Source organism: Haematobia irritans, chromosome 5, assembly GCF_050003625.1.
Source record: "Haematobia irritans isolate KBUSLIRL chromosome 5, ASM5000362v1, whole genome shotgun sequence".
Lineage (NCBI taxonomy): Eukaryota > Metazoa > Arthropoda > Insecta > Diptera > Muscidae > Haematobia > Haematobia irritans.
This window is the reverse complement of record NC_134401.1, coordinates 172,785,154-172,812,388: the sequence shown is the minus strand read 5'-3', so window position 1 is coordinate 172,812,388 and position 27,235 is coordinate 172,785,154. Positions and strand designations below refer to the sequence as shown.

At 33.8% G+C, this 27,235-nt stretch overlaps 2 protein-coding genes across 4 annotated transcripts in view; both read left to right on the top strand.

Annotated features, from left to right (window-relative positions):
• sprt (PDZ domain-containing protein sprite) overlaps positions 1-23,453 on the top strand; it is a 47,806-nt gene extending 24,353 nt beyond the window's left edge. For both annotated transcript variants that reach the window (XM_075309056.1, XM_075309055.1), the window contains 5 exons: positions 3,986-4,082; positions 20,452-20,867; positions 20,941-21,084; positions 21,749-22,621; positions 22,698-23,453. In XM_075309056.1, coding sequence (XP_075165171.1) covers positions 4,005-4,082; positions 20,452-20,867; positions 20,941-21,084; positions 21,749-22,621; positions 22,698-23,130 — 1,944 coding nt within the window. In that variant the 5' untranslated portion in view covers positions 3,986-4,004 and the 3' untranslated portion in view covers positions 23,131-23,453. The remainder of the gene's footprint in view (positions 1-3,985; positions 4,083-20,451; positions 20,868-20,940; positions 21,085-21,748; positions 22,622-22,697) is intronic.
• On the top strand, positions 13,970-18,930 carry LOC142237666 (persulfide dioxygenase ETHE1, mitochondrial). 2 transcript variants are annotated; one of them, XM_075309059.1, is made up of 7 exons: positions 13,975-14,128; positions 14,224-14,385; positions 14,572-14,822; positions 14,911-15,055; positions 18,102-18,468; positions 18,544-18,662; positions 18,729-18,930. In XM_075309059.1, the coding sequence occupies exons 3-7, from the start codon at positions 14,610-14,612 to the stop codon at positions 18,782-18,784; spliced, it is 900 nt and encodes a 299-aa protein (XP_075165174.1). In that variant the 5' UTR covers positions 13,975-14,128; positions 14,224-14,385; positions 14,572-14,609; the 3' UTR covers positions 18,785-18,930. The 2 variants fall into 2 exon arrangements, with proteins under 2 accessions (XP_075165173.1, XP_075165174.1); XM_075309058.1 differs by lacking the exon at positions 14,224-14,385 and having other exon boundaries at positions 13,970-14,128.
• Positions 23,454-27,235: the final 3,782 nt, after the last annotated feature.

The following is a 27,235-nucleotide window of genomic DNA, read 5'->3' as shown; positions in this document are numbered from 1 at the left end:
AATGAGAAATTAAAAGAGAAGAAACCCCACAATTTGCCTATGGAAGCAATTCAAATGTTGATATTTGAGTCAAATCTTGATGGTGATCAAAATGCCAGTGTTGATGATAATGATACATATAGTAATTTTCTGACGATGATGATAATAATTGTTAAGAATCAGATCAAAAAGCAGATATTCATTCTCTTTTTTTTTGTTGCAAATTAACTAATGGAAAACAAATAAAATGTGGACTAAAAAATATTTAAAATTTTATTGGTTTTATGTCTTTTAGTGAATTTGGCCGAAAAAAGTTAAAACTATAAACAGGGAAAGCTACTTCGAATTAATTCCCACTTTTGACATCAAAAACCCCACTGTGCGCCGACCATACAGTTTGTAAGCCAGCACACTATCCACTAGACAACGTAGTTGTTATTGTCATCAACAAACAATTATCGCTATAGCCATCATCGCACAAGCAACGCATACAGTAAAGTAGTTACATTTATAGAGCATAGTTTTGGGCGCCCACGAGCCGATGTAAAGAAACTTTATTTGGCAGAAATATACATTTAATTGGCCACCGTGGAGCAATGGTTAGCATGACCGCCTTGCATATAAAGGATCGTGAGTTCAATCTTTGCTTCCACCGAACACCACAAAGTTTTTCATATATGCCCAAAATGTTCGGAAGATTCCGAAGAGATGTTCGATATTACATACTACTATATTAAGATTTTCCCATGAAACTTCAAAATGTGTCTTATAAAAGACATAAAGTCTGAAAAGAACTGTGCTTGAAATAAACGAAATGGATTGTGTTTTTTGATCAAAAATTATTTTTTATTGCAAAAATAAAAATTTTGAAACAAAAACATTTTTTTCCTTATAATAGTTTGAAATTTTCAAAAACCTCTAACAAAAGAAAAACGTTTCGGTACACGTTTTCCAAAAGTTTTCTTTTTCATTGCGTGTATGACATAAATGCTCGTGTTAAACAATTTGCATCTCAACTACTTACCGAATTTTTGCTTGATAGTAACATCTTTCGAAGTGCTTAACTTGTTATACTGCGGATGTCATATTGCGATCATGTTCGATTCAAAAGTTCCAAGACCTTATAATTGGGAACACTGAAAAAAAAATAATTTAATTTAATAATTTAACTTTCTTTCCAACTGTGAGTAGCATGGGAAATCTCAGTTTTTATAGTCCTCTCCACTAATCGGGCAGAGTGTACAGTGAAACCTCTCAAACATAGACACTTTGAAAAGCGGATATCTCGCAAAAGTGGACAGTTTCCGTGAGACGTTCGCAAAATTATCACATGAACCCTCTAATGCCCCCATTTTTTTGTATGCTGATTAAATATTCAATGTTAACAACACAAAAGGTAGATAACTAATCAAGAAAAATTTATACGGTAAAATTCAGTATATGCTGCAAAGGCTCTTGAACAGGCTCAACTAAGTTTTCTTTTTATTTTATTAATTTTTGTTGTCTTAAAGTGTGTTTTACTAAAAGCTTCCTTATTTAATGAAGCCCGCCTAAAGGCGGGATTGGGCATTAGAGGGTTAAAATTAACCTCTCATAGCTGGACACCTTCAAAATTTGGAGGTTTCACTGTGATAATATTGATATGCATGACAATGTATCTATAAGAAATACGGGGGTGATCCGATAAGTCTTCCTCTAATGCAACAGCAATCAGTCCAGCTTCTTTCGATCGGATATAATTGTCGTCTTTCATTTTTTTTTTCTTTTGCAATCTCCACCCTGGCACTTTGATGTTATTAGGCAAAGGTCAGTAGCTTTGAGTTTGCTCTATAAATCATATACCGTCATTGAGCAAATGTTTCATTGTAGAAAACTCGTATTTTTGCGGTAATTGTTTTTAATTGTCTTCAAGTAATCAAGAAACAAACAAAATAAAAACAAAAGAAACAAAAACAAAGCGAATTGGCGGCTTGCACAGGTTGTGCAAACTCAGTTGGTTTTATTTATGGTTCCAGTACTTGGTGGTTCCGGGGTAGTAGGTAAAGCTCATTGGAAGGGGAAGTTTCGAACACCAAACTTTTTATTTTGGCTTTACACACCATCACCGGTGGTTACAGTTCAGTGGCTTAGAACGAACAAGCCATCCAATGCTCTTTCCACGTCTGAACAATGGGCTGGCTACAAAAAAGATGTAGCGATGAAGATAAACTTAAGAGATAGGTTGAGCTAAAAGGCCCTTCAACAATCATAAATAAACCAAAACGACAACAACAAAAGTGGAAACAAACTAAGTGTGGCATGACACATTTGTGGCATGCATTAAAACTCCATCATGTGATGGGAATTGAACTTTCTTTAACAGCTCAGGTGGAAGACACAACCAGCAATGGCGTATTGCAATTTAGGAAGGAAACAAGTGCATTGCATTTTTTTTTGTTTTTCATTTTAGATTGTGGGAATAAATTTTCCTCCCTATGTTATCATAGTCGTAAAACAACAAATATGCCATGCCATGATTATGGTGCATCATGGTGGTGCACGCAGAGAAGAAACATGATTGTCACAATCATATTCGAAGAGCAAAATAATATGATAGCAGCTATATTTGCGGCGACCATATAACATTTTAACCTGCAACCATGTTGGCTCAGTGAACATGGTTCTAAGAAAAATATAATTGTCCTCATCTTAAATGTTATTATATTGATAAAAAGAATTTTGTTTGAATGAAAAGACAATGGTCACGATTTAAAATGTTATGGTATTCACTAAAAATGTTAAAAGATCATGGTCACAACTTAAAATGTTTTGATCTTTATGAAAAAACTTTTTTCATCGTCGAAAAAAAGGACGCCACTTGAGAAAAGAAAACACAAAATTAACTTTATATGTTTGTTTTTATTTATTTATAAACTATTTCATTGTTTATTTGTTTTTATAATGCCGTTCAAGCAAACATCATATATTTTTACACACTCTATTTTATTTCAATTCCAACAATAAGTAATTATTCCATATTTACATCGTGCCCATCAAATGTACAAACGCAGACATCATGTAACTGCAAATAAAAATAAATGATCCATATAGCAAAATGCAGAACAAAAAACAGGTACATTTTTTCAATTGCACTTTCCTTTTTTGTGTTCACATAAAACCACGTGCCACTTCTGTATAAATAAATTAACACAAAACACAGTAAATCCGTATTCAGCGTCCATTCCAAGAAACAATCAACACACGACTGACGCGCAAAATGAAAATCGTGTGTACCTGTTCAATATTTTTATAAAATTCTTTTCGCTGCAAAAAAGTTAAAAAATTAAATGGTCACGAAAAAAATGTAAATGGTCTTTATGGCCATGTAAAGGTTTTAGACATGTCTATACTTAACCTATAAAAATACTATTTCCCCTGTAAAAAAGTAAAACAATTGAATGGTCAGGTACATGATTTTCCCGACCATTCAATGGTCTCAAATTCTATCATTTAAATGATAGAACATGTTTGCTGCATTTGAGAACCATTCAAATGCTTATTGCCACCATACATTTTTCTCCACTCGAAAACTATTTTTACAAAGACAAAATACATGGTTTTCGAGGCAATTACATGCTCTAAATAAACATTAAATGGATGCGGCAACCATGTTCAAACATGGTTTTTCTGTGCGTGTGGTGGCGGCGGTTGTAGTGGTCACAATGACGGGAATATTTTTACAAAAATTTTCCTTAGTTTATTAAGGCATCATTTGCATTATGTAATTGTATTCGTGTGCATGCCTGCCTCGATTTTCTGTTCAGAATTATCTGTTTCTTCAGCATGCCAAGTATACCCTGTTTGTAATTTTAGAGTTCAGATCATGGCCATGCCTTTGTCTTGGTCTTTTACAGCGGCATATTGTATAACATTAGCGTATTGCCCGTCTACATTCTGTCTGCAAAACGCCTTGTAAATCTTGAAGAGGTTTTTATTATTACAGCATTTTCATTCTTTTCTCTTGCAGATCTCTTGCTGGCGGCATCATGGACACTGGCAGTGTGGTTAGTGAACCAATATCAGATGCCCATCGGGCATTTGCCAAACAGAAATCGGCTTCAATGGTGAGACATGGTTTTGAGTTTTTTTTTTTAATTTTATTATTTTGTGCTACTACAATTTGTGCATATAACTAAGTTAAAAATTAAATAAGTATTGGTTATTTATTATCTAAAATATTAAAAGTTATTATTTAGTTTTCCAACAAAAACTATCATTATCATGGTATAATAAAATGGTACAAACTATTTCAATTTTGTCGAAAAAATGATGAATCTATTCTAAAAAACAAAAGAATTTTTGAAAATATTTTAGGTTAAACGTATCAGACAAGCGTTAAAGTGAGTGCATTAAAAATTTTAAAATATAATTTCAATTATTTATTTGGCAAAATATCACAAATTTTTCTAATTCACATCCAAAATACTGAATTCGGATCACACCTAAAGAAGTGTAACGGTGGACATTAGAGGTGTGCACGTGACACGAAATTGTCGTGACTCACGAAAATTTTCGTGATTCGTGCGTGAGTCACGCTCATGACAACAGCGTGAGTGTGCGTGAACGTGATTAACAAACCAAACTGTCGTGCGTGAGCGTGAGTCACGAAAATAATATCTTCGTGAGTGTGCGTGAGTAGCGAATTACAATCACGAAAATATTTAAATTCAATTACAATTTTAGTGACACCTGGGATGTTAAGAGTTTAATAACACTCTCGATTTTAATAATGCTCATGTTTTCAGACACTTCGGTAAGGTAAATTAATTATAAAATTATTCATGAGTCACGATATTTTTCGTGAGTTACGGTATTTTTCGAGAGTCACGACATTTTCGTGCGTGAGTGTGCGTGAGTACAATTTTTCTTTTCGTGAGTGTGCGTGAGCGTGACTCCTACCAATAAATATCGTGCGTGAGTGTGCTATAGTATGATTTTTCAGTCGTGATTGTGCGTGAGCGTGCGTGAGCGTGAGTAAACTATTACTCACGTGCACACCTCTAGTGGACATCCGTCTTATGACAATCCCATGTTAAATTTATCGCTTCAGCGCCAATTTTGCACCACTTCCGGATACAAAAAGAACATTATCACTAATTTTTTTGGCGACGCTTTTTTTTGGGAATACTTCCACTCAAATCATCTAATTGACATTTCATATTTGAAAAGTGTTGTCAGTTTTGGGGATTTTGTTCCGTGGATGGGGACGACATTTTTGAGTTGGGGAATTGGGCACTTGATTGAGGTAGGTCCCAGAGTATTACAAATGGAGTAGAAATGGATGAAGGGGTCCAAACGCTTACTTGCATTTCTACGATTGTGAAATTATTTCAGGAGGAATTCGGCTGTAAATGTAGTCGGGTTCCCTACGTATATCCTGATCATATTTCCCATAAATATAGATATGATGGATCGATGTCTCACCTATCGATCCACCATTTTCAGTTATTGAGCATTCACAGAAAAAAAAATTCACTAAAATTTTTCCAATTAAAGTCTTAATTGAGTTTTAAAAAATATTCAATTAAAAATTTAATTGATTTTTAATTGAAACCGAAATCAATCAAGCAAGCCAATTTTGAAACCACAAGAATTAATACTATCAATTAATTTTTTAATTGACTTTCAATTAATTTTTTAATTGATGCTATCATTTCTCTGATTGAAGACATTTCCATTAAAAAATTAATTGATCCAATTAATTTCGTGATTGAATCAGAATTTTTTGTTTGTATATATGTATCGGCCGATTTCGACACGTCACGTTGCGCTTTTTTACAAACCGATTGTCATCAAATTTTGCTCATCACCCTTTAAGTCTGCAAAATTTCATCGAAATCGGTTCAGATTTAGATATAGCTCCCATATATATGTATAGCCCGATTTTCCAAAATTTGGCCATAAAAACCTTATTTATTAAGCCATCTTACTCAAACTTGGCTTACTCTAATCTTTTATGGTACTGACAATATGTGTCAAAAATAATCGAAATCGGTTCAGATTTAGATATAGCTCCCATATATATGTATCGCCCTATTTTGCCAAATTTTGCCCTAAAACCCTTATTTATCAACCGATCGTACTCAACGTTGGCTAAATGTAATCTTCTATAGCTCTAACTGTATGTGCGAAATTTCATCGAAATCGGTTCAGATTTAGATATAGCTCCCATATATATGTATCGCCCGAATTTGCCAAATTTGGCCGTAAAACCCTTATTTCTCAACCGGTTGTAACCAAGGTTGTCTAAATGTAATCTTCTATAGCACTAATTGTATGTGCAAAATTTCATCGAAATCGGTTCAAATTTAGATATAGCTCCCATATATATATGTATCGCCCGATTTTGAAAAATTTGCCCCTAATAACCTTATTTTTGACCATATGGGCCTCATTTATTAACTGATCGTACTCAAATTTTACACAAAGTGACCTTCTGTGGTATCAATCGTACCTGCAAAATATTATACAAATTGGTTCAGATTTAGATATAGGTCCCATATATATGTATCGCTCGATTTTGTAATATTTGGTCATAATACTCTTATTTATTAACCTATGTTATTCAAATTTTGATGTACTAGCTGATCGTATTTAGACTTACATGTAGCTCTTACATAAATTTATTGCCCTATTTGCAGAAATTTGGATTTATTACCCACAACGAATTGACCGATATCCTCTTTTTTAATAATGGACTCAATATTAGTGGCATACTAACTCTTTTGGTGCAAAATAAACTATAGCTCCTAATATTAGACATTTCTGCTCAGATTGTGACAAGACATCCATAAACATGTACCCCCCTTTATGTTCTTCAAAACCTATACCAATGATACTCCAAAACCAATACCAATGATACCCCACAAATGCTTATTTTTACTAATTGTGTAGGGGTGGTTTAGGGTATGATATAGTCGGCCCCGCCCGACTTTCTACTTTACTCACTTGTTTTTTATTTATTTTTCATAAAAAGTTTTCACAAATGTATTGGGAATTTTTATGAGTGATTTTGTATATTTTCGGGGATGAAAGGTTCGAATTTGGGGACAACCCCAAGAACAATACTGGCAACTCTGGCTGGAGGTTTGAGCCAGAACAAACCATTTCTCAATTCAGAATCGACTCGATGCAATAGTTGTACTGTGGACTTTGATTTTTACCCTTCTACAGGTACAGGATAACCTTTACGACCTCCTAGGACGGTTGTCGCCCTATTCAAAGCACCAAAGTCGGGCGAAGTCAACTATTTCGACTGCTCCTCGGTATCAGGTGTTTATCAGTGGATCAACGATTGTCATGTGACGACGGACGTACAGCTTAAACAGCATCAGTCTTACATACAAAGGATCATACATACCGTAATATGAAACACCATTCGGACTTGATTATGAAGAGGTGGTCCCTTGACGTTGGACTAAACATAGAATTGGTAGATCTTATTGCTAAGAGAAATGTTTATAAGCTGTGGTATAACATTGGAATGAATAGTCTGGGTGAGCCTAAAAATAACGGGCTACCACTAACATAGCTCTTTCGCGGACCTCCAATTGGCGATTGCTATTTATTTTCTAAACTTAATTTTCATAGAAAATCAAATGAATGTTATATACGAAAATATGTATTGTAATAGTAAAGAACATGTAACTTTTCTTTGTAAGATATCATTATTGCAACATGGATCATCAGGCCACCAATTAAAGTCATTTTCTAGTGCTGGTCAAGTGAAATGGAATTAAAAAGCAATAACAAAAATGTTAACAAGATATTTTAGACGATTTTATTATGTGCTTTCCACTCGTAAATATGGACTTTTTCTTTAAGCCAATACCGGTGCAAATACTCCACCATTGATCATTATAGTCCGTTCATTCAACAAAATTGCAATATAACTAAAATTTCAACACACGAAATTCGTAATTAACGTACAATAAAATTCATGCTCTATTGTCTTTGGAAGAAGTCGAAAAGAAAAAATATTAATGATTTCAATTACACCCGTGCCATAGCGCCTGGCCATATACACATAAACACAAAAGTTCAAAACAGTTCATCTTAATTGCTGCCGTCTTGGTTGCCGACAAAAAAAGAAGAAGAGTTCAGAAAGCTCATGATATTGTTTGAGTTTGTTGCGCATGCGTGCCACAATAAGTGTTGTAATTTATGCGTAATCTATGTTTCGTATTAAGTTTATTAGCCAAGTGGTGGCCCCATACGGTGTGATTTGATTAACTTTAAATAACAATGCAAGAAATCATATTAATATTAATAAGAAATCATAGTAATTATTGACCGGAAATAAAAAGAAAAAAATGTGAAAAAAAAACTTTATTAAATAATAAACACCTCCCCCGTTATATACAATATTCATATATGTACAAGCTAGCGTTTATAATAATTAAATTAGAGAAATCGCAATGTTTAATTAACTTAATAGTCAGAGGTATACTTAAAAGAGAAAATCGTTTATTAATATATAGTTTTGCGTATATTAAAAGTAAATAATACAATAAAAATAATATATACTAATTAAAATTTAATAAATTTTTATTAAAAAAATATTTAAATGGTTCTTTATAAATTAAAGCATACTAAAACAATTGACGAAAAAGTTCATGAAAGTATAAAGAAATATTCACTATAGTCTAATGATGCTCCGTTTCATACACACAATGAAAATTTCATTAAAAATCAGCCAACAAAAAATTTTCATTGATATAACGAAACATTTTCATTATTACAATGAAAATATTCGTTAATAGTACGAAACATTACGTTGATTGACTCGTTCGTTATAATAACGAAAAATTTCGTTGTATGTAACGAATTTGTTTCATTGGCTGACTTTTAACGAAACATTTCGTTAATATAACGAAACTTTTTCTATTAGTGTATGCACTTAAAAACATATCGCAAAATATTTCCAATTAAAAAGTTGATTTAAGTTGAAGACGCAATCAAAAAATTAACTGATACAAATAAGTTTTTAATCAAATTAAAAAATAAAATCATTTATGGCAGTGATTGAAACATTAATTTATCCCAATTAACAATGTAATTAAATAAACAATGATTGCAATTAATACACTGAAAAACAGTGTACACCAGGAAAAAAATGTTGGTCAATTTTAGAAAATTTCGATTATATGTAGAAATTTTTAACTAAACTGTATTACAAACGCTGACATCACGCCGATATCACAAAAATAAGTACATATTTTTCGACAAATTCAAGAAAATTTATTAGACATAATTAATTTTTTTCACTTGTTAAAGAAAATTTTATAGTTTGAAGGAAAAAATTGGAGTTCAAAATTGCAAGAATGTCTTTAGTGCCATACGAAGTTCAAGATGGACGCATTATTAGTAAAATTTACAAGTTTTAAGAAATTTTGAACTATTTTGTGGGAGACACGAATTTAGTTAATCTTTATGCTTCATTTATGTATAATTTTTTCCTCTGTTTTAGTTAATTTAACTAACGTACACAAAAAAATATTAACGTCATGGAAACTTTCTTAAAACGTAATAATTCCATGAACTAAAAGAGAGTTAAATCAGCTTTAGTGAAATACAAAGTTCGCATTTTTTTGAGTGTAATCATTTTATATGTATATACATACTATTCATTGGTGCATTAAATTTTGAATGAAATTCATAGAAAAAAAAAACAACAATACTATACTACAGTGCACTCGCGGTAACGTGAACACCGCCTAACGTGAACACGCTTTTTCTTACGCTAACTACTCCGTAACGCTGAATAACATGAAATTTGACGTTAAAGACAGATTCACAATGCCAAATACAATTTCAAATACATTTACGGAACTTTTTAGTGATCTAGTTTGTCTTTTTTTCGTGAATTTTAATTATTAATTTAAATTGATTTATAATTCCATACCCACTGATATTTTTCCGATTTAATTAAATTAAGTTTTTAATATTAATAATATCAAAAATAAAAGACTATCACGCTAGAACGTGTAAAACTCCCGAATATGGGTATGTTTTGTTCTGAAATTCCCTGAAGTTCGCTAACGTGAACTCTCTTGGTTTTAATTAGTTCACGTTAACGCGAGTGCACTGTATTAAAACCTGAAAATTAATAAGAAAGTATAAACTCTTATAGGGCTCCAAGAAAATGATTTCATCGAAAGGTAAAATTATTATAAATAAATAAATTATAAAACAATAAATACATGATTCCGTCAGTTAAAATATTAATTGAGTTATGCGATCAAAATTAATTAACAATGTAATTGAATTGTACCAATTACAAATTAATTAAGAATGCCGAAGAAATCAATTAATTGTTCAATCAATTGTATTTTTATTTCAATCAATTCAATATTTTATTTTGTGATTGATACTATGATTTTCATGATTGGAACCATTTCAATTAAAAAGTTAACGCAACTAAAATTTTTTTCTGTGTATGATTAATGAAACAAGTTTAAATACTTTTTATTAAACATTTTAAATTAAAATTTCTTATTTTCCTTATGGATACAAATTTTATTCCGATTTGACGCAACCATGTCACTTTCTCGGAAATTATATATTTGATTTAGGCAAACATATTTATTTTTGTGATCAAAGTTGTCCAAAAATAACATTATGCTCTTCAGACATGTTTGAGGTGATCAACCATTGGATTTTTAATGTTTGTGGAAGAACCTCTAATTTTTTGCTAAATAGCAACAGATTAAAGTTAGACATGTATACAATACAGTGAAATCTCTGAAAGGTGGGCACCCATGGTCGCCTAAATGTTGTCCACATCTGAGAGGTGTCCAGTTAATTTTAATGCGTTAATATAGCAAACGTCCCCAGACGACTGTCCACCTTTGGAAGGTGTCCAGTTTGAGAGGTTTCACTGTATTTCCTTACATGAAAAAACGACAAATTTTCAATAAAATTTAACGTTTATCCATATGTAATACGTACTTTTAGTTAATGTGGTATCACAATGGACTGAATAGTCTAAGTGAGCCTGAATCTTAATCGGGCTGCCACTTTAACCTAACCTAACCTAACCTAACGTTTACAACAAGTTTAAAATTGTCATTGGATGTATTGAATTTTTCAAAATAACGGAAAGGCCTGACAATATATTGTTTGTAAAACCGAGCTTTGATTGTAGTTATATAGGGTAATTTGTGGTTTAGATTGGTCGGTTAAAATAGCTATTTTTCGCGGTTAGTTTAATGAAACTTCGGATCATTCACCTTCAAATTATAATAACAATTCCCCAAGAAACAGTTCTATTTGTATTCCGCTTTTATTAGATATATTTTTGATTTTATCGGCCAAACTCGAACGTAGTTTCCACCTTTATGTATGTATTTTTATACCCTTCACCACTACTGTGGTACAGGGTATAATAAGTTTGTGTATTTGTATGTAACGCCAAGAAATAATTGTCATAGACCCATCTTTTAGTATACCGATCGGCTTAGAATTAAATTCTGAGTCGATTTAGCGATGTCCGTCTGTCTGTCCGTCTGTCTGTATATGTAATTTTGTGCACAAAGTACAGGTCGCAGTTTAAGTCCGATCGTCTTCAAATTTGACATAACGTCTTTCTTCGGGTAGAAGACAATCGCTATTGATTTTGGAAAAAAATCGGTTCAGATTTAGATATAGCTGCCATATATAGTTATCACCGATTTGATCATAATTCACGTATTTATGAACCGACGTTCTTCAAATTTTGTACATCTGAATATTTTGTCAGTCCCGTAAAAACTGCCAAATATCAGCTAAATCGGTTCAGATTTGTATATAGCTCCCATATATATCTTTCGACCGATTTGGACTTATATGGTCCCAAAAGCCAGAGTTTTGTCCTGACTTGCTTCATATTTTGCACAACAAGTACGTTTAATAGTATCGTTAAGTGTGCTTAATTTGGTTTAAATCGGTTCCGATTAAGATATAGCACCCATATATATCTTTCGTCCGATTTGGATTTATATGGCCTCAAAAGCCAGAGTTTTGCCCTGAGTTGCTTGAAATTTTGCACAAGGAGTACGTTTTATAGTATTGTTAATTGTGCAAAATTTAGTTGAAGTCGGTTCAGATTTAGATATAGCTCCCATATAAAGGGTGATTTGTTAAGAGCTTGATAACTTTTTTTTAAAAAAAACGCATAAAATTTGCAAAATCTCATCGGTTCTTTATTTGAAACGTTAGATTGGTCCATGACATTTACTTTTTGAAGATAATTTCATTTAAATGTTGACCGCGGCTGCGTCTTAGGTGGTCCATTCGGAAAGTCCAATTTTGGGCAACTTTTTCGAGCATTTCGGCCGGAATAGCCCGAATTTCTTCGGAAATGTTGTCTTCCAAAGCTGGAATAGTTGCTGGCTTATTTCTGTAGACTTTAGACTTGACGTAGCCCCACAAAAAATAGTCTAAAGGCGTCAAATCGCATGATCTTGGTGGCCAACTTACCGGTCCATTTCTTGAGATGAATTGTTCTCCGAAGTTTTCCCTCAAAATGGCCATAGAATCGCGAGCTGTGTGGCATGTAGCGCCATCTTGTTGAAACCACATGTCAACCAAGTTCAGTTCTTCCATTTTTGGCAACAAAAAGTTTGTTAGCATCGAACGATAGCGATCGCCATTCACCGTAACGTTGCGTCCAACAGCATCTTTGAAAAAATACGGTCCAATGATTCCACCAGCGTACAAACCACACCAAACAGTGCATTTTTCGGGATGCATGGGCAGTTCTTGAACGGCTTCTGGTTGCTCTTCACTCCAAATGCGGCAATTTTGCTTATTTACGTAGCCATTCAACCAGAAATGAGCCTCATCGCTGAACAAAATTTGTCGATAAAAAAGCGGATTTTCTGCCAACTTTTTTAGGGCCCATTCACTGAAAATTCGACGTTGTGGCTCGTTAGTAAGTCTATTCATGATGAAATGTCAAAGCATACTGAGCATCTTTCTCTTTGACACCATGTCTGAAATCCCACGTGATCTGTCAAATACTAATGCATGAAAATCCTAACCTCAAAAGAATGAAACTTTGCACAGGCAGTAGAATTAAGGTTCTGCATATGCGTGTTTATTTTGGTTGAAATCGGTTCAGATTTTGATATAGCTCCCATATATATCTTTCGCCCGATTTTCCGTCATATGACCACAGAGGTCAAAGTTGTTATCCGATTTACGTGAAATTTTGCACAGGGAATAGATTCAACATAGTAACTATGCATGTGAAATTTGATTGCAATCGGTTCAGATTTCGATATACATTCCATATATATGTTTTTCCTATTTAGGCAAAATTGGACGAAATACCTCCATTTTCTTTATCAAATCGACACTGCCAAGTCGAAAACTTATCAAAATGACTCAAATTTTCCTATTACTCTATTACACATCTATCGACCGATAAATCATAAATACACTTTGCGAAGTTGTTTCAAAATTGGTTCATATTTAATGTTTCCTATATTTTTTTTACTAACATTGTGTTCCACCTCAGCGCATTAGACGACTTAAATGTAAAATCTATAAGTATTGCAGAACTCTGTACAGATCTGCTCAGATATACAGAATATATGTGTATGGATTCATATAGCATCCAACACATTGGACGGATTTGATATGGTATCGAAAATGTGGACTTACAAAGTGGTGAAGGGTATAATATAGTCGGCCCCGCCCGACTTTAGACTTTCCTTACTTGTTTTAATTTAAACTGGTCAAATCAAATTCATCAAATAGTTGAATGAATAATAAGAAATACTTTTCTTTTGCTGATCATAGAATGCATCTTTAATTTATTCGGCAAGCCTCTATTACCAATGACGATCACGTCGCTTTGCTTTGCGAAAAGCTTTTTCACTTTAACGAATGAGTTGTTGGTTGGTGGTAAAGCTTTGTGTGTTGAATAACCGCTAACTTTTGAACACAACGAAAACACACGAACATCTGAGCGATGACAGTTTGTTAATGTCATTCGCCGAGTAGTGGCAGATTTCTTTGAGAATCAGCTGCTGTATAGCCACAACATATCAAATTGTACGCAGAAAATATATCGTCGTTTAATGCTAAACACTTTGTAATTCGTAAACAAAACAACAACAAAAAGGTAAGAGAAGATGAAGAAGTGGAGAGTATACAAACAGATGAAGTGTGTTAACAGGTTGCTGGAGGTTGTTTTGAAATTATCGTTGTAATTTGTAGAAATTTCCAGTGGTGTATTTAGATGACTGGTTGCCTGCTTACAGTCGAGCACCTATTAAAGTGGCCAGTGCAATGAAAAGGAGAGATTTCAAAGATCTATCAATCAATTATTAATCATAGTTTGATACCGGTCATTAATATTATTATTAAGTCAGTTGTGGGGTATGTGGTGTTTACACTCTCATCTAATGACAAATTAAATCCAAGTTACCGAAGTTTGAAAATTGAGACCGACAGCGTAACCTCATACAAACACATGCATACTTCTCACTTCTCAATACAAAAACAAAGTTACTAACATTAATTTAACTCTGCTACTACGACCACCCCTTCGCCTCATCCCAATAGATTGAACACCCCAAACGAACCTATACCAACGTTTCACAATGAGAATTCCAACACTCAGTTTACTTTCCACTCTTCGCCAGTCACTACTGCTAGTGCAATCAAAGTCTATTTCTACGTCCGTTGCGAGAGCCAACATATCCAATGTGCTGCTCCCTTCTTTAACCCGACAGCATTGTCAGTTACGTTTTCATCATTGTGCTGTTAGTATGTTGCCACGGATTCCTTTCACATCGGATTTCTTTTTCCGTCAGGTATGTATGATTCCTACATTCTCGTATATTCATGAACATGAGATTATGATTAATTTTGTATTTTTGGTTATCAATAAAATTGTTTTAGCTCTTCGATACGGAAAGTAGTACTTACACTTACTTATTGGCCGATTTGAATACCAAGGAAGCTATAATAATCGATCCAGTATTGGAGCAAGCTAAGCGAGATGCTCAACTAATCAAAGATTTGGGCTTTACATTGAAGTATGCTGGTAAGAGATGTTAGAAATTGTGAAATTATATTTCGTTTGTTCTTATCGCCCTCCCTCCCACGCCCTTGGGGAACAAAAGAAAGGGGTCCATTTAACATTAAATGGGCTAGATTAGGGTTCGTTTTCATTTGGACTACAGTTAATTATTACAACAATGGTGTCGCAAAACTTTGTATGGGATTTTGGCGCGGAAATATTTATGATTTTTTAATTGTTTTTTCTTAAGGCACGGCATTTTTGTTTTATAACAAGTAAGGAAAGTCTAAAGTCGGCCGGGGCCGACTATATTATACCCTGCACCACTTTGTAGATCTAAATTTTCGATACCATATCACATCCGTCAAATGTGTTGGGTGCTATATATAAAGGTTTGTTGCAAATACATCCATTTAAATATCGTTCGATTTGGACAGAATTTTATAGACTTTTACAAAATCTATAGACTCAAAATTTAAGTTGGCTAATGCACTAGGGTGGAACACAATTTTAGTAAAAAATATGGGAAACATTTAAATCTGAAGCAATTTTAAGGAAACTTCGCAAAAGTTTATTCATGATTTATCGCTCGATATATATGTATTAGAATTTTAGGGAAATTAGAGTCATTTTTTCGACTAAGCAGTGGCGATTTAACAAGGAAAATGTTGGTATTTTGACCATTTTTGTCGAAATCAGAAAAGCATATATATGGGAGCTATATCTAAATCTGAACCGATGTCAACCAAATTTGGCACGCATAGCTACAATGCTAATCCTACTCCCTGTGCAGAATTTCAACTAAATCGGAGTTAAAAATTGGCCTCTGTGGTTATATGAGTGTAAATCGGGCGAAAGCTATATATGGGAGATATATCCAAATCTGAACCGATTTCAACCAAACGCATAATTATAATGCTAATTCTACTCCCTATGCAAAATTTCAACTAAATCGAAGCAAAAAATTGGCCTCTGTGGGCAAATGAGTGTAAATCGGGCGAAAGCTATATATGGGAGCTATATCTAAATTTGAACCGATTTGGCTGATATTTTGCAAGTTTTTCGAGACTGATAAAATATTCCGATGTACGGAATTTGAGGAAGATCGGTTGATATACACGCCAAGTATGACCAGAACGGTGAAAAATATATATGGCAGCTATATCTAAATCTGAACGGATTTTTTCCAAAATCAATAGGGATCGACTTTGAGCCGAAACAGGACCCTATACCAAATTTTAGGACAATCGCACTAAAACTGCGAGCTGTACTTTGCACACAAAAATACATCAACAGACAGACGGACAGACAGACAGACGGACATCGCTAAATCGACTCAGAATTTAATTCTAAGGTTGGTCTATGATTACTTCTTCTTGGCGTTACATACAAATGCACAAACTTATTATACCCTGTACCACAGTAGTGGTGAAGGGTATAAAAATTGTATGCCACAACAGATTAACTGTTAACAAGTTTAAATAATTCCACGCCACAATTTTTAATGTGTGAAACACAACACAACAACTAGTATTAACCCATTAGCTGCCAAACCTAAATTATATGAAGTCTTTCCCATTGCTATTTATATTTTGAGTGTTATTGTTTACCAAAACCATGTTATTTCAAAGTAGGTCGAGTATACTCGTCTTTTATACTGAAAATGGGAGCCACCGTGGTACAATAGCATGCCCGCCTTGCGTACATAGTGTCATGGTTTCAAACCCAGTTTCGACCAACCATTTTTTCAGCGGTGGATTTTCCCCTCTCAGTAATGCTGTTGACATTTCTGAGTGTTTCAAAGCTTCTCTAAATGGTCTCTTCGCATTGTGGAACGCCGTTCGGACACGGTTATAAAAAATTATGTCCCTTGTCATAGAATCGGGCAGCTCTCAGTGATAAGATAGAAGTTCACCACTATGTTATCACAATGGATTAAATAGTCTAAGTGAGCATGAAATATTGGGCTGCCACTATACCTAACCTAACGTACACTCAAAAAAAAGTGAATTCTCTATTTCACTAAAGCCAATTTAACTTTATTTTAGTTCATGGTATTATTATGTTTGGAGAAAGTTTCCTTTACTCCAAAATTTTTTTGTGAACGTTAGTTAAATTTACTAAAACCGAGGAAAAAAATATACTCAAATGAAGCATAAAGATTAACTAAATTCGTGCCTTCAACAAAATAGTTCAGAATTTCTTTAAATTTGTAAATTTTACCAAAAATGTGTCCATCATGAACTTCGTATGTCACTAAAGACATTCATGCAATTTTGAACTCCAAGTTTTTCTTTGAAACTACAAATTTTTCTTTAACATATGAAAAAACTTAATTATGTCTAATAAATTTTCTTGAATTTGTCGAAAAATATTTACTTATTTTTATGACATCGGGGTGATGACATCGTTTGTAATACTGTTTAGTTAAAATTTTCTAAAAATGTTCAAAATTTTCTAAAATGAACCGAAAGATTTCTTCCTGTGGGTTCACTGTTTTTTCAGTGTATGTTGGAAATTAGCCAAGAAGTTGGAAGTAGGGACGCCAAACTTTTAGAAAATCGTAAATGTCGATAGCAAATTTTGACAAAGTCAAAAACTTGACTAGTAAAACGCTTTAGTAATACTTAGCATATCGACCTTTTAAAACTATTCTATCGTAGTATCTAGCACTGTGTGACACATCTTTCGACTCGCAGGAATCGCGGATCACCACAGTGAGTGCTGATTCTATAAGAAAGATATGACTTTTATAGATAATTTCCCAATTAATGAATGAACCCCAATTCCATATTCATTTCAATGATAGAGTAGCTTTTACTAACCCAAACTTGGAGGTTGAACTCCACAGGAAAAGGGCAACTTTGTATACAATCTCCCGTCTATACTTGGATAGAACTTGAAAGGAAAAAGTGATGCAAAGCTTTCGTAACCCTAACAAAAAGCTTTAAAATATCCAACAGCATCCCTAGAGGAGAATAGTGGCGACGCTTCACCAACATCTATGCCATTTCATCAATTGACAATAAAAATTTATTAAAATCATAAAGTTAATTGTACCTTTTTGCAGTTAACACTCATATGCATGCTGACCATATCACCGGAAGTGGTTGGTTAAAACAACTTTTACCCGGTAGTTTGTCAGTTATATCAACAGCAAGTGGAGCTAAAGCAGATATAAAAATTAAGGAAGGTGATAAGGTTGAATTTGGACGACACTCTCTGGAATCTTTAGCTACACCAGGACACACTAATGGCTGCATGACTTATGTCATTCCAGAGCAAGGATGTGTTTTCACTGGAGACACCGTGTTAATTAGAGGTTGTGGACGTACTGATTTCCAAGAAGGAAATTCTCAAAATTTATATGAAAATGTCCATAGTAAAATTTTCACTTTACCAGATAATTATAGGATATATCCAGCCCATGATTACAAGTATGTCGGATAAATGATTTGAAATTGAATACAATATAGGATAATAATCTCTTGTTTCTTTTCGAAATATTCTAGAGGTCAATTGGAGAGTTCCGTATGGGAGGAGAAAACCTATAATCCACGTTTGACAAAATCATTGGAGGAATTTGTTAACATAATGGAAAATTTAAATTTACCCTACCCAAAGAAAATTGGTAAATAATATTTACTTAACTAAAACATTTTTTGTATTTATTTTTTATATTATTTTTATATTTCAGACAAATCCTTACCAGCTAATAGAGAGTGTGGTATTTATGACATACCCAAGGAATAATAATAACCGTCCCATGAAAACAAACCAAGTGCTCAATTTTCAAATGTAAACAAATGTTGTGTATAGTTAAGAATAATTAGTTTGTAAACAATACAATAAAAAATATTATGAAGGAATAAATAAAGATGATTTGCTTGTAATTGTAATTGATATCCTAGTTTTACACTACTACTTGATATTACTTCTATAGTATGATGAATGAGGCAAGGTATTTTGTGCTTAAAACGTCGGAATAGGATTCAGATTGTGTACACATAGAAAAAAAATAACACCAAAATATTTTCAATTAAAAAGTTGATTGAAGTTGAATTTTTTTTCAATTAATAATTTAATTGATACAATTAAACTTTAAGTAAATAATTTTTAAAAGTTTTTATTAAAAAGTATGTGATTCAATTAACATTTTAATCAAACTCGAAAGACTAAGTATGTTAAGAAAGTAATTGAAAATTGTTACGTTTTTAATGAAAAAATTAATTGAGTTTTGTAATCAACATCAAATTGACACTAAATTTAACTTTTTTATTGCTAAAAAAGTCTAATGATAACTCCCATACCCCAGGTATATGTTATACCTACGGTAGTTCATACCATTTTTGAGATATACCTGGGGTATGGACCAAATCAAAGACCATAGAAATGAAGTAAACTAAAAAAGAAAAATATGCACGAAAGTATAGTTTCCAATTTTGGAAAATATTATTATTATTATCTTTATTTGTAATTTGAAGCCTAAAAGGCCAATTGAGGTAAATTACAATAAGTCTACTAAAAAATAACTCTCCGAAACAAAGCTTTACTTATAATCTAAAATGGTTAAAGGTATGGAATTGAAGTGATCACAAATATAAACTTCTTAAGTCTAAAAGAAAAAAATATTAAATTTTATAATTTGCAATTAAAAAAAAACTACTCCTGCAATTATTATTATTATTATTTTTTTTTGTATTGTATTTTTTTTAAATCTTTTTTTTATTTTGTTTATTTTTATTTTCCATCATTTTCTTTTAAATCAATATTACTATTGCATATGTAATATTTAAAGTTTTTATTGTCGTCTTCAGTGACACCTACTTCTAAAAATATTGAAAATTCTTCCAGAGTATATTCCATAAAATTAGACTATAATTCACTAAAGAAATGTATTAATATCGGGAGATAAGTAAATATAGCCTCCCACCGTGGAAGTGCGATTAATGTTCCCTTTACACTTAATAACCACAGAAAAACTAGACTAGATATCATAATTAAAAGTCTTCACTGCATTCAATTAGGTTGAAATTTGCTATGTGACGTTAGTAGTGCCCCTCTACACTAAAAGAAGAGTTTTCTTTTCTAAGGAACGAAATTTTAGACAAGCGAAGTTTTCGCTGCCATAAATTTCGTTTGTCTAATATTTCGTTCCAGAGGAACATATTTTTTTAATTTATATGAAATACTGCTTCATATCGATTAAAAATTACATGGAACTCCTAGAGTCTAATTGTATTGGTCCACGATTTTTATTTAAGCCTATCGAGATTGTCATATATCATCAATGCCTCAATGGCTCCATTTACTTGTTATTGTTACAAAATGTTTTCTTAAGAGGACCGATAGAGTATCTCTAATCTTCAGAGGTAAACAATAAACTTAAACATTTCTTTTCCATTTTGTTTCATTTCCAGACTATTCTAAATCACAAAGGCTACAATACACCTGTCAAATACAGTTTATTACAAGATAATACTAATACCAAAGTTCTAAGTAGCCTAGATGGAAATCTTAGTACCAGTGTACCGCATTGTGCCACCACGGGACGTAGGCGCAAGGGTTCCTCATTGGCTGGTACATTGTCATCAAGATCCATACGTGGAGAAACAAAAGAGTTACGGTCAGCTTTACAAGATCGTGAAACAGTCATACAAAATCTACGAATTCAATTGTGTTTGGGAAAATTACCACGTCCCTCTGGACCTCCTTTGAATGAAGCTGATAGACCGGCTGCCGAACAGAAATTACAAAAATTAAAAACTGAAGCTGATAATAAAAAGATCAAAATTAAAAATTTAAAAAGTGCTTTGGATAAATTGGACATAACAGAGTAAGTAGTGTTAGAGTCCAATGGGAAGATACATAAAAATTCTTATCGTTTTTTTTTCATTACTCTTCTATAGCAATATCGATGTACGTATAAGACAAGCAGAACTTGAATATGCTCTGGGTCGTGAGGAATTGCAATTACTTTCGATAGTCGAAGAGGCAAGAGCTTTACAAGCACGATTGGACAAATCTAAAATTGAACCCCAGAGTCTTCATAAGTAAGTAGTCTGTCTATTAATTACGAGAAAATTTCAAGGTTTTGCCAAAGTTAAAAAGTCCAGTTTCCGATATAGTATATTCCCGAGGTACTTTACGTTGTTATTCAGTTCCACCTCTAAAGAGAGTGTGTGCTCTTGTATTAGTTCGTGAAGATACCATTTGTGTCCAGGTACTTCAATACTCCAACATTTTTCTACTTGAACTAATTACATTTTCGGATAACAAGTGGCGGAGTTCGAGTCGGCATTTTGGTTGGTTACTTCATTTGTTAATATCATCAAGATCTAGGTGGCCTCTCTTATATCAATGGCGATGAGACAATAATTGATCTTAATATGAATTCGTAACAAGAACTGCAATTACTCTATGACCCGATTATCTAGATGGACCTGGCATTTTAGCCTAATCTGTACCCACTTTGCCTAATTATCCCACATTTATCCAGAAAATCTGAGACACATAAGTAATTTCAGTAGAATACTGATGCAATTTCTGAATATTCCCAACTTCTTAACATGGGATAAAACATTGTAACATAAACTATTCCATTCTAACTCTCCAACGATATCCATTGTAGAACCATCTTTTGGTAGAACTCTGATATTTTCGAAAATTTCGAATGTCATTACACTACCTCATTAATCGCCTACTATCTTCTTTCAGTCTCATCAATAGCGGTGTCTCTGTTAGCTTGCATGCGGTTCAAGCCACCACAGGACGTTGGGCTGCCCAAGAGATTCCCGAAGATTCGGGTGTTTTCTATGTCGAATGGGCTTTGGAAGGGGATGGCTTGTACAAAGGTGATCGTATTCTCGAAGTTAATGGCAAATTAGTAACATGCAAGACCAAAGAAGAATTCCAAAAAACCATAGGCAATACGGGAAAATGTCAAATGGTTGTGTTGAGAAGAAAACCGGCAGCAATACCACAAAAACAATTGGATCAAGAGAAGGAGAATAATATGCGTTTACAGCATCGTATATCTTATTTGGAGGAACAAGTAAAAGAATTACAGGCCAGTAAAATGGAGCATGAACAAATGCAATTGCAGCAACAATTGCACCAACAACATATACAACAACAGCAGCAGCAACAACAAGAAAATCATCTACATGGTCATGTTACCAGTATCAATATCTCTTCACCACCATCCACTCCACCCGATAAGCCCTTAGTCTTCCAACGAGGTAACTATATAACTACATTGGTAGGTGGCAAACCCATTGAATTGATGGGAGACGAAACACCCGATGTCAAGAAACATCCACTTCTTACGAAAAGTAAATCAGCTGCCCACATCACTAAAACCTTGATTCGTGAAAATAGCCATCTGGATATAGATGTAACACCCACAAATAAAACTCATGCATCTTCAAAGGTTTCGGTTAATAATAATGATTCCAATTATGCATCTCATACATCACACAAAAAAGAAAGGGAAAGACAAAGAGATCGGGGTGAACGTTATGATAGATCCAATAGTAAAGCATCACAAATGCATGCCAGAAGTGTGGAGCACCTAAATCATACAAATGGGTAAGATCAGACGATCAAGTTATAATGATTCTATATCATTACTGACATCTTATTCTCTTCTCTTATCCTCGTTTAGATATTCCGAACGTCGCCGTGACACTCCCCGCAACACGGATGTCCAAACTTTAAGAGCCCGTTTGAATTCCGATATGCGTAGCGTCAAATCTTTGGATTTTGATAGTGAAAGCGAAACTAGTCGCACTAGACCCCGCACCCAACCAAGTGATACGATGTCAGAGGCTCGTACCATAAGACCAACTCCACCAAAGAAACCATTGCGCCTTTCCTTACAGAGAGCTCAGAGTTTGCAAACCGTTGAATTGAATTCAAATTCCGATATTGAACGCAAGCGTCCATCCAAACGAGCTCATATCACTGACAAGTCTCCCAATGGTGATATCTCACATGCGGATGCTACCACAAGTTTACTCATTGAGAATTGTAGCCATGTTGTAGCTCCATCACCTTTGCACACCTCATCCTTGGGTCGTCATCGGCACAATCTATGAAAATTACTGAATAATCTCTTTCGTTTACAAGAAGAGATTTAAATTTTTAGTAATAAGTCCGATGTTGATGAAGGACCATCATAAAAATTCTTCCATTACGCAATGCATTGAACTTTTTGAACAGAAAAATTTTCCAAGGAAATATTTTTTGTTAGTTTCGTCGTTTTCTTATGTAGAAAAAAATTAGAACTTCTCCTCATTATCCTTATTAAGCTAAGATCAATTGTTAATATTATTAAAGTTTATATGTGAGATATTTATAGGCAAATGTGACTGGTGTAAAGTAAAATAAAATGTGTACAATTATAGATATATTATACAAATGGTTTTGTTTTTTTTTTTTATTTTTCTAATGAGGTATTTTTGTAGATGGTTTTGCTAAGCTAACCAACGGCCAGTTTCCTTCAAAATTCTACTTTCTATAGTCACATATGACATTGCAACATTGCCCTAACGAGATTCCTACTGTTCCTATCTACGGTCTAGACAAACCACAGCCAAGAGAATGGTCTCGGAATAAACAAACAGAGATACAAAAGTTGAAGAAGATCTTTTGCTTCTTTTTATCGACTTTTGGTGTTTTTGAATTTACTCAAGTCGAGTTTTGATGTTGGTCAAACTCGCCATTTAATGTGGACCAACGGACCTACGGAGCCACCATAGTGCAGTGGCTAGCATGCCCACCTTGCATACAAAGACCATGGAATCAATCTTAGTTTCAGCCGAATACCTAAAAGTTTTTCAGCGCTTGTTTATTTCCTCTCCATAACGTTGGTGACATTTCAGCTTCTCTAAGTTGTTTCACAGTAATGTGGAACGCTGTTCGGACTCTGAAGGGCTGAGCCACGAGAAAGTTGTAGGCACTAACACTATTATCTACAGATTGTTCGTGGGGGGGGGGGCATTAAATCCTACTACAAGACAGCAATGCTAACTGTAGGCTGACCTACCAAGTTCTGGAAACAACACAATTTGCCGTAGAAACAAGGTCCTAGAGTCGCTAGCCGGCAGCAGTTGGGGATCGGACAAAGAAACCTTGTTGACTACATATAAGGCAATTGGCCGATCAGTGGTAACCATAACATATAAACAACAGAAGGGCGACAGGATATCGCTGCAGTTCACCCATGGATATGATTTATGCGGAGGCCAAGATCATTCCTGTGCGTAGACACAATTACATGTTATCAAAGATGCATATCCTAGTGTGTTACCGCTGTAACTTTCCAAATTACCATCTCGTGGATAGGCAACCTGCACCTAGGAATATAAGGGTGACGATCCCCTTCTATAGCGAGAGATCCAGCGTTACAAAAAAGAACCTCTAGATAAGACATCATACCAGACAGATCTGAACAGGAGTATCCTGTACTCGGAGTAATCTTGTACTCGGAGTCTAGATTTATGGAGCCTAGATTTAAAGCTCTACAAAATGTCTTTATTTTAAAGAAGCAGCATGTTTGGTACGGGATCAATACCAAAATGATTAAAAGAAGGTCAACATTTTTGGTTCCAAATAAACTTTTTATTTGAATGTGTTCCACACAGGTCTATGATTTAATATGACCCCTTATGATTTTATTTTCTCAACACAAAGAAGTCCTAAAGGTTATCCGATGAAATCGTTTCTAACTGTTAATAAGAATAAGAAATAAAATGTGAATCAGTCCAATAATCGAAATTTAACAATTACTGGATTGAAACAAACAAACATTTCATTTTGTGCATGCTGGTAAGCATTATTCGTAATTAATAATAATTATTTAAGCTATGACCAAGTGCAATGGATGTTTCTATTTATTTAAGTATTATTATTCATTCCCAAGTTGTATTAAACAATGAACGTTGGATTTGTCACACCTTGCGCGTACGTGTCAATACTTAGAATATTTAATGTTTTAGGAAAAATATTTTTGAGATTCATTCAGCATTGTGCAATATTTAGAAGTTATATTGTTTCTTCATTAGTTATTTTTGTGAAACATGCATTATTTAATTGGATTATGAAACAATCTAATTCTTAAAACAGTAATTGACACCTTGTTTTGAAGTTTGATAACAACTGATTGTCAGGTAGTATTTCAAATACTACAGGACTTTGTCCAAATAAATTTGACAAACATACTTTTCCTCTGTTGTTTAAGCTAATCTTGTAGTTTAGTCAACACATGATTCTAAGCTGAAATCAAAATAAACAATAATAAAATAAAATTTTATTTAAAAACCGCTAAAGATATTTTAACAATTTTTAACTCCATTTTTTTAGTCTGATACTGAAACAGGCGTTTAATGTCCAAATGCATGATATTTTAATTTAAAATTAATAATTATTCGAGCTCTATGGACAATGTAGATTAAGGAACTTGATTAGTAGAGTCATTGAAAAGAAAACGCCAGATACAAATCTATACACGCCTGACTGTGCATGTTCCAATTTTTTCTTTCAAAATATGAAATTTTCTTAAACAACAGAAAAAAAATTATTATTTTTAATAAGTTTTCTTCAATTTGCAAAAAATATAAATTTATTTGTGTTCTGCGGCAAATAGTAAAATATTTATGTTAAAATTTTCTAAAATAAACATTTTCTTTAATGGTGGTGGTGTAAAGAGTGAAGTTCACTACTTCTGTTATCACAATGAAATGAATAGTCTTTAATGAGTCTAAAATAAAGGGTTAACAATATATCTAACTTGATTCGAAAACATTAATTCCTAGAAATTAAAAAAAAAAATCGAGTAGAATATTCGAGGAATCACTTAAAACGTTGTTGTTGTAACAGTGTAATTTCATCCATTTTGTTCTATGCTTGTGTAGTTCAGCTGGTAGCCAGATCAAGGAACTCTGCGACAAGGATGGGGTGTGTCCAGAGTGATCTGGTAGTGAGACGGGTAGGCTTAGCTGGGCAAGCAAAAAGGTGACGAGGGTCATGTGGCCCTTGATTACATATGGGACACACGTCAGCTACGCTGCTATCAATCACTGATAAGTATGAATTGAGGCGGCTGCACTTGCCTGATCTTATAGCGATTTCGATTGGGAAAAAAGGTGCAACATTCTCGAAATTGATAGCAAAATATGAAGGACACTGTGATAGATTTTGGATCCTGTATCTCTCACAATATTAGGAATTAACAATAACTTTGGAATGACACTATCATTTGGTCGAAAATGCAATGAGGAAAAAAGTAGGGTAACACCAAGGCAACATATTTTTTGCGAATCGAAAACGCCATTAGTTGGGCCAAAACTACCCTTGTCTGCCGTGGGAGGTCTCTCTCCTCCGGTGCAATGGGCGGCGGTCGGACTCCGAGAACAGGATTAACCTTGTAGCTTCTCACCGCTTCAGCTACAGTATCCTCATGAATCCTGTTCAGACCTGTCTGGTATGCTGCCTGATCTAGAGGCTCTCTTTTGTAACGCTGGATCTCGGGCTCCAGAAGGTGAAGATCAACCCTTACATTCCTGGTCATGTGGCCTAACCTTAACCTAACCTAACCCAAGAGGTACTGCTTTGACAACATGTAGTTGTGTCGACGCACTGGGATGATCTTGGTCTCCGCATAAAGGTGATCCAGGGGTGTACTGCGGAGACATCCTGTTCCGGTTCTAAGGGCAGCGTTCTGACAGGTCTGTATGTTATTCCACTGCGTATCGCTCGTTTGAGGTGTCCACACCGGCGCTGCATAGTTTACCACTGAACGTAAGGTACTTTTAATGACTTGCAATAGTGTATTTTCCGAAATTAGTTTAAAAAAATAATGGGAAATGAAAATCGATTAGAGCATTTCTGAAAGTATGTAGTTTTTGGACTACACAAAAGAAACATATTTTTTAAATTTTCACGATTTTTCTAATTATTTTTTAATAAATTTCAATAGTTGTCAATGGCAATTTTTAATAAAAAAGGCTTCATTCAGGGATAATGATAATACATATCATTTCACGCACATTCCAACTTAAATTCTTTTTTAACGTGTCGCTTTATGTAATTTTCTTATTCGTGACACTTAGAACATTTTTACTCTTATCATTTCGTAATTTATAGATTTTACTCATACGATTTCATAACTCTTTGCTGCAACGTTGTTCTCTTTGTATGTGG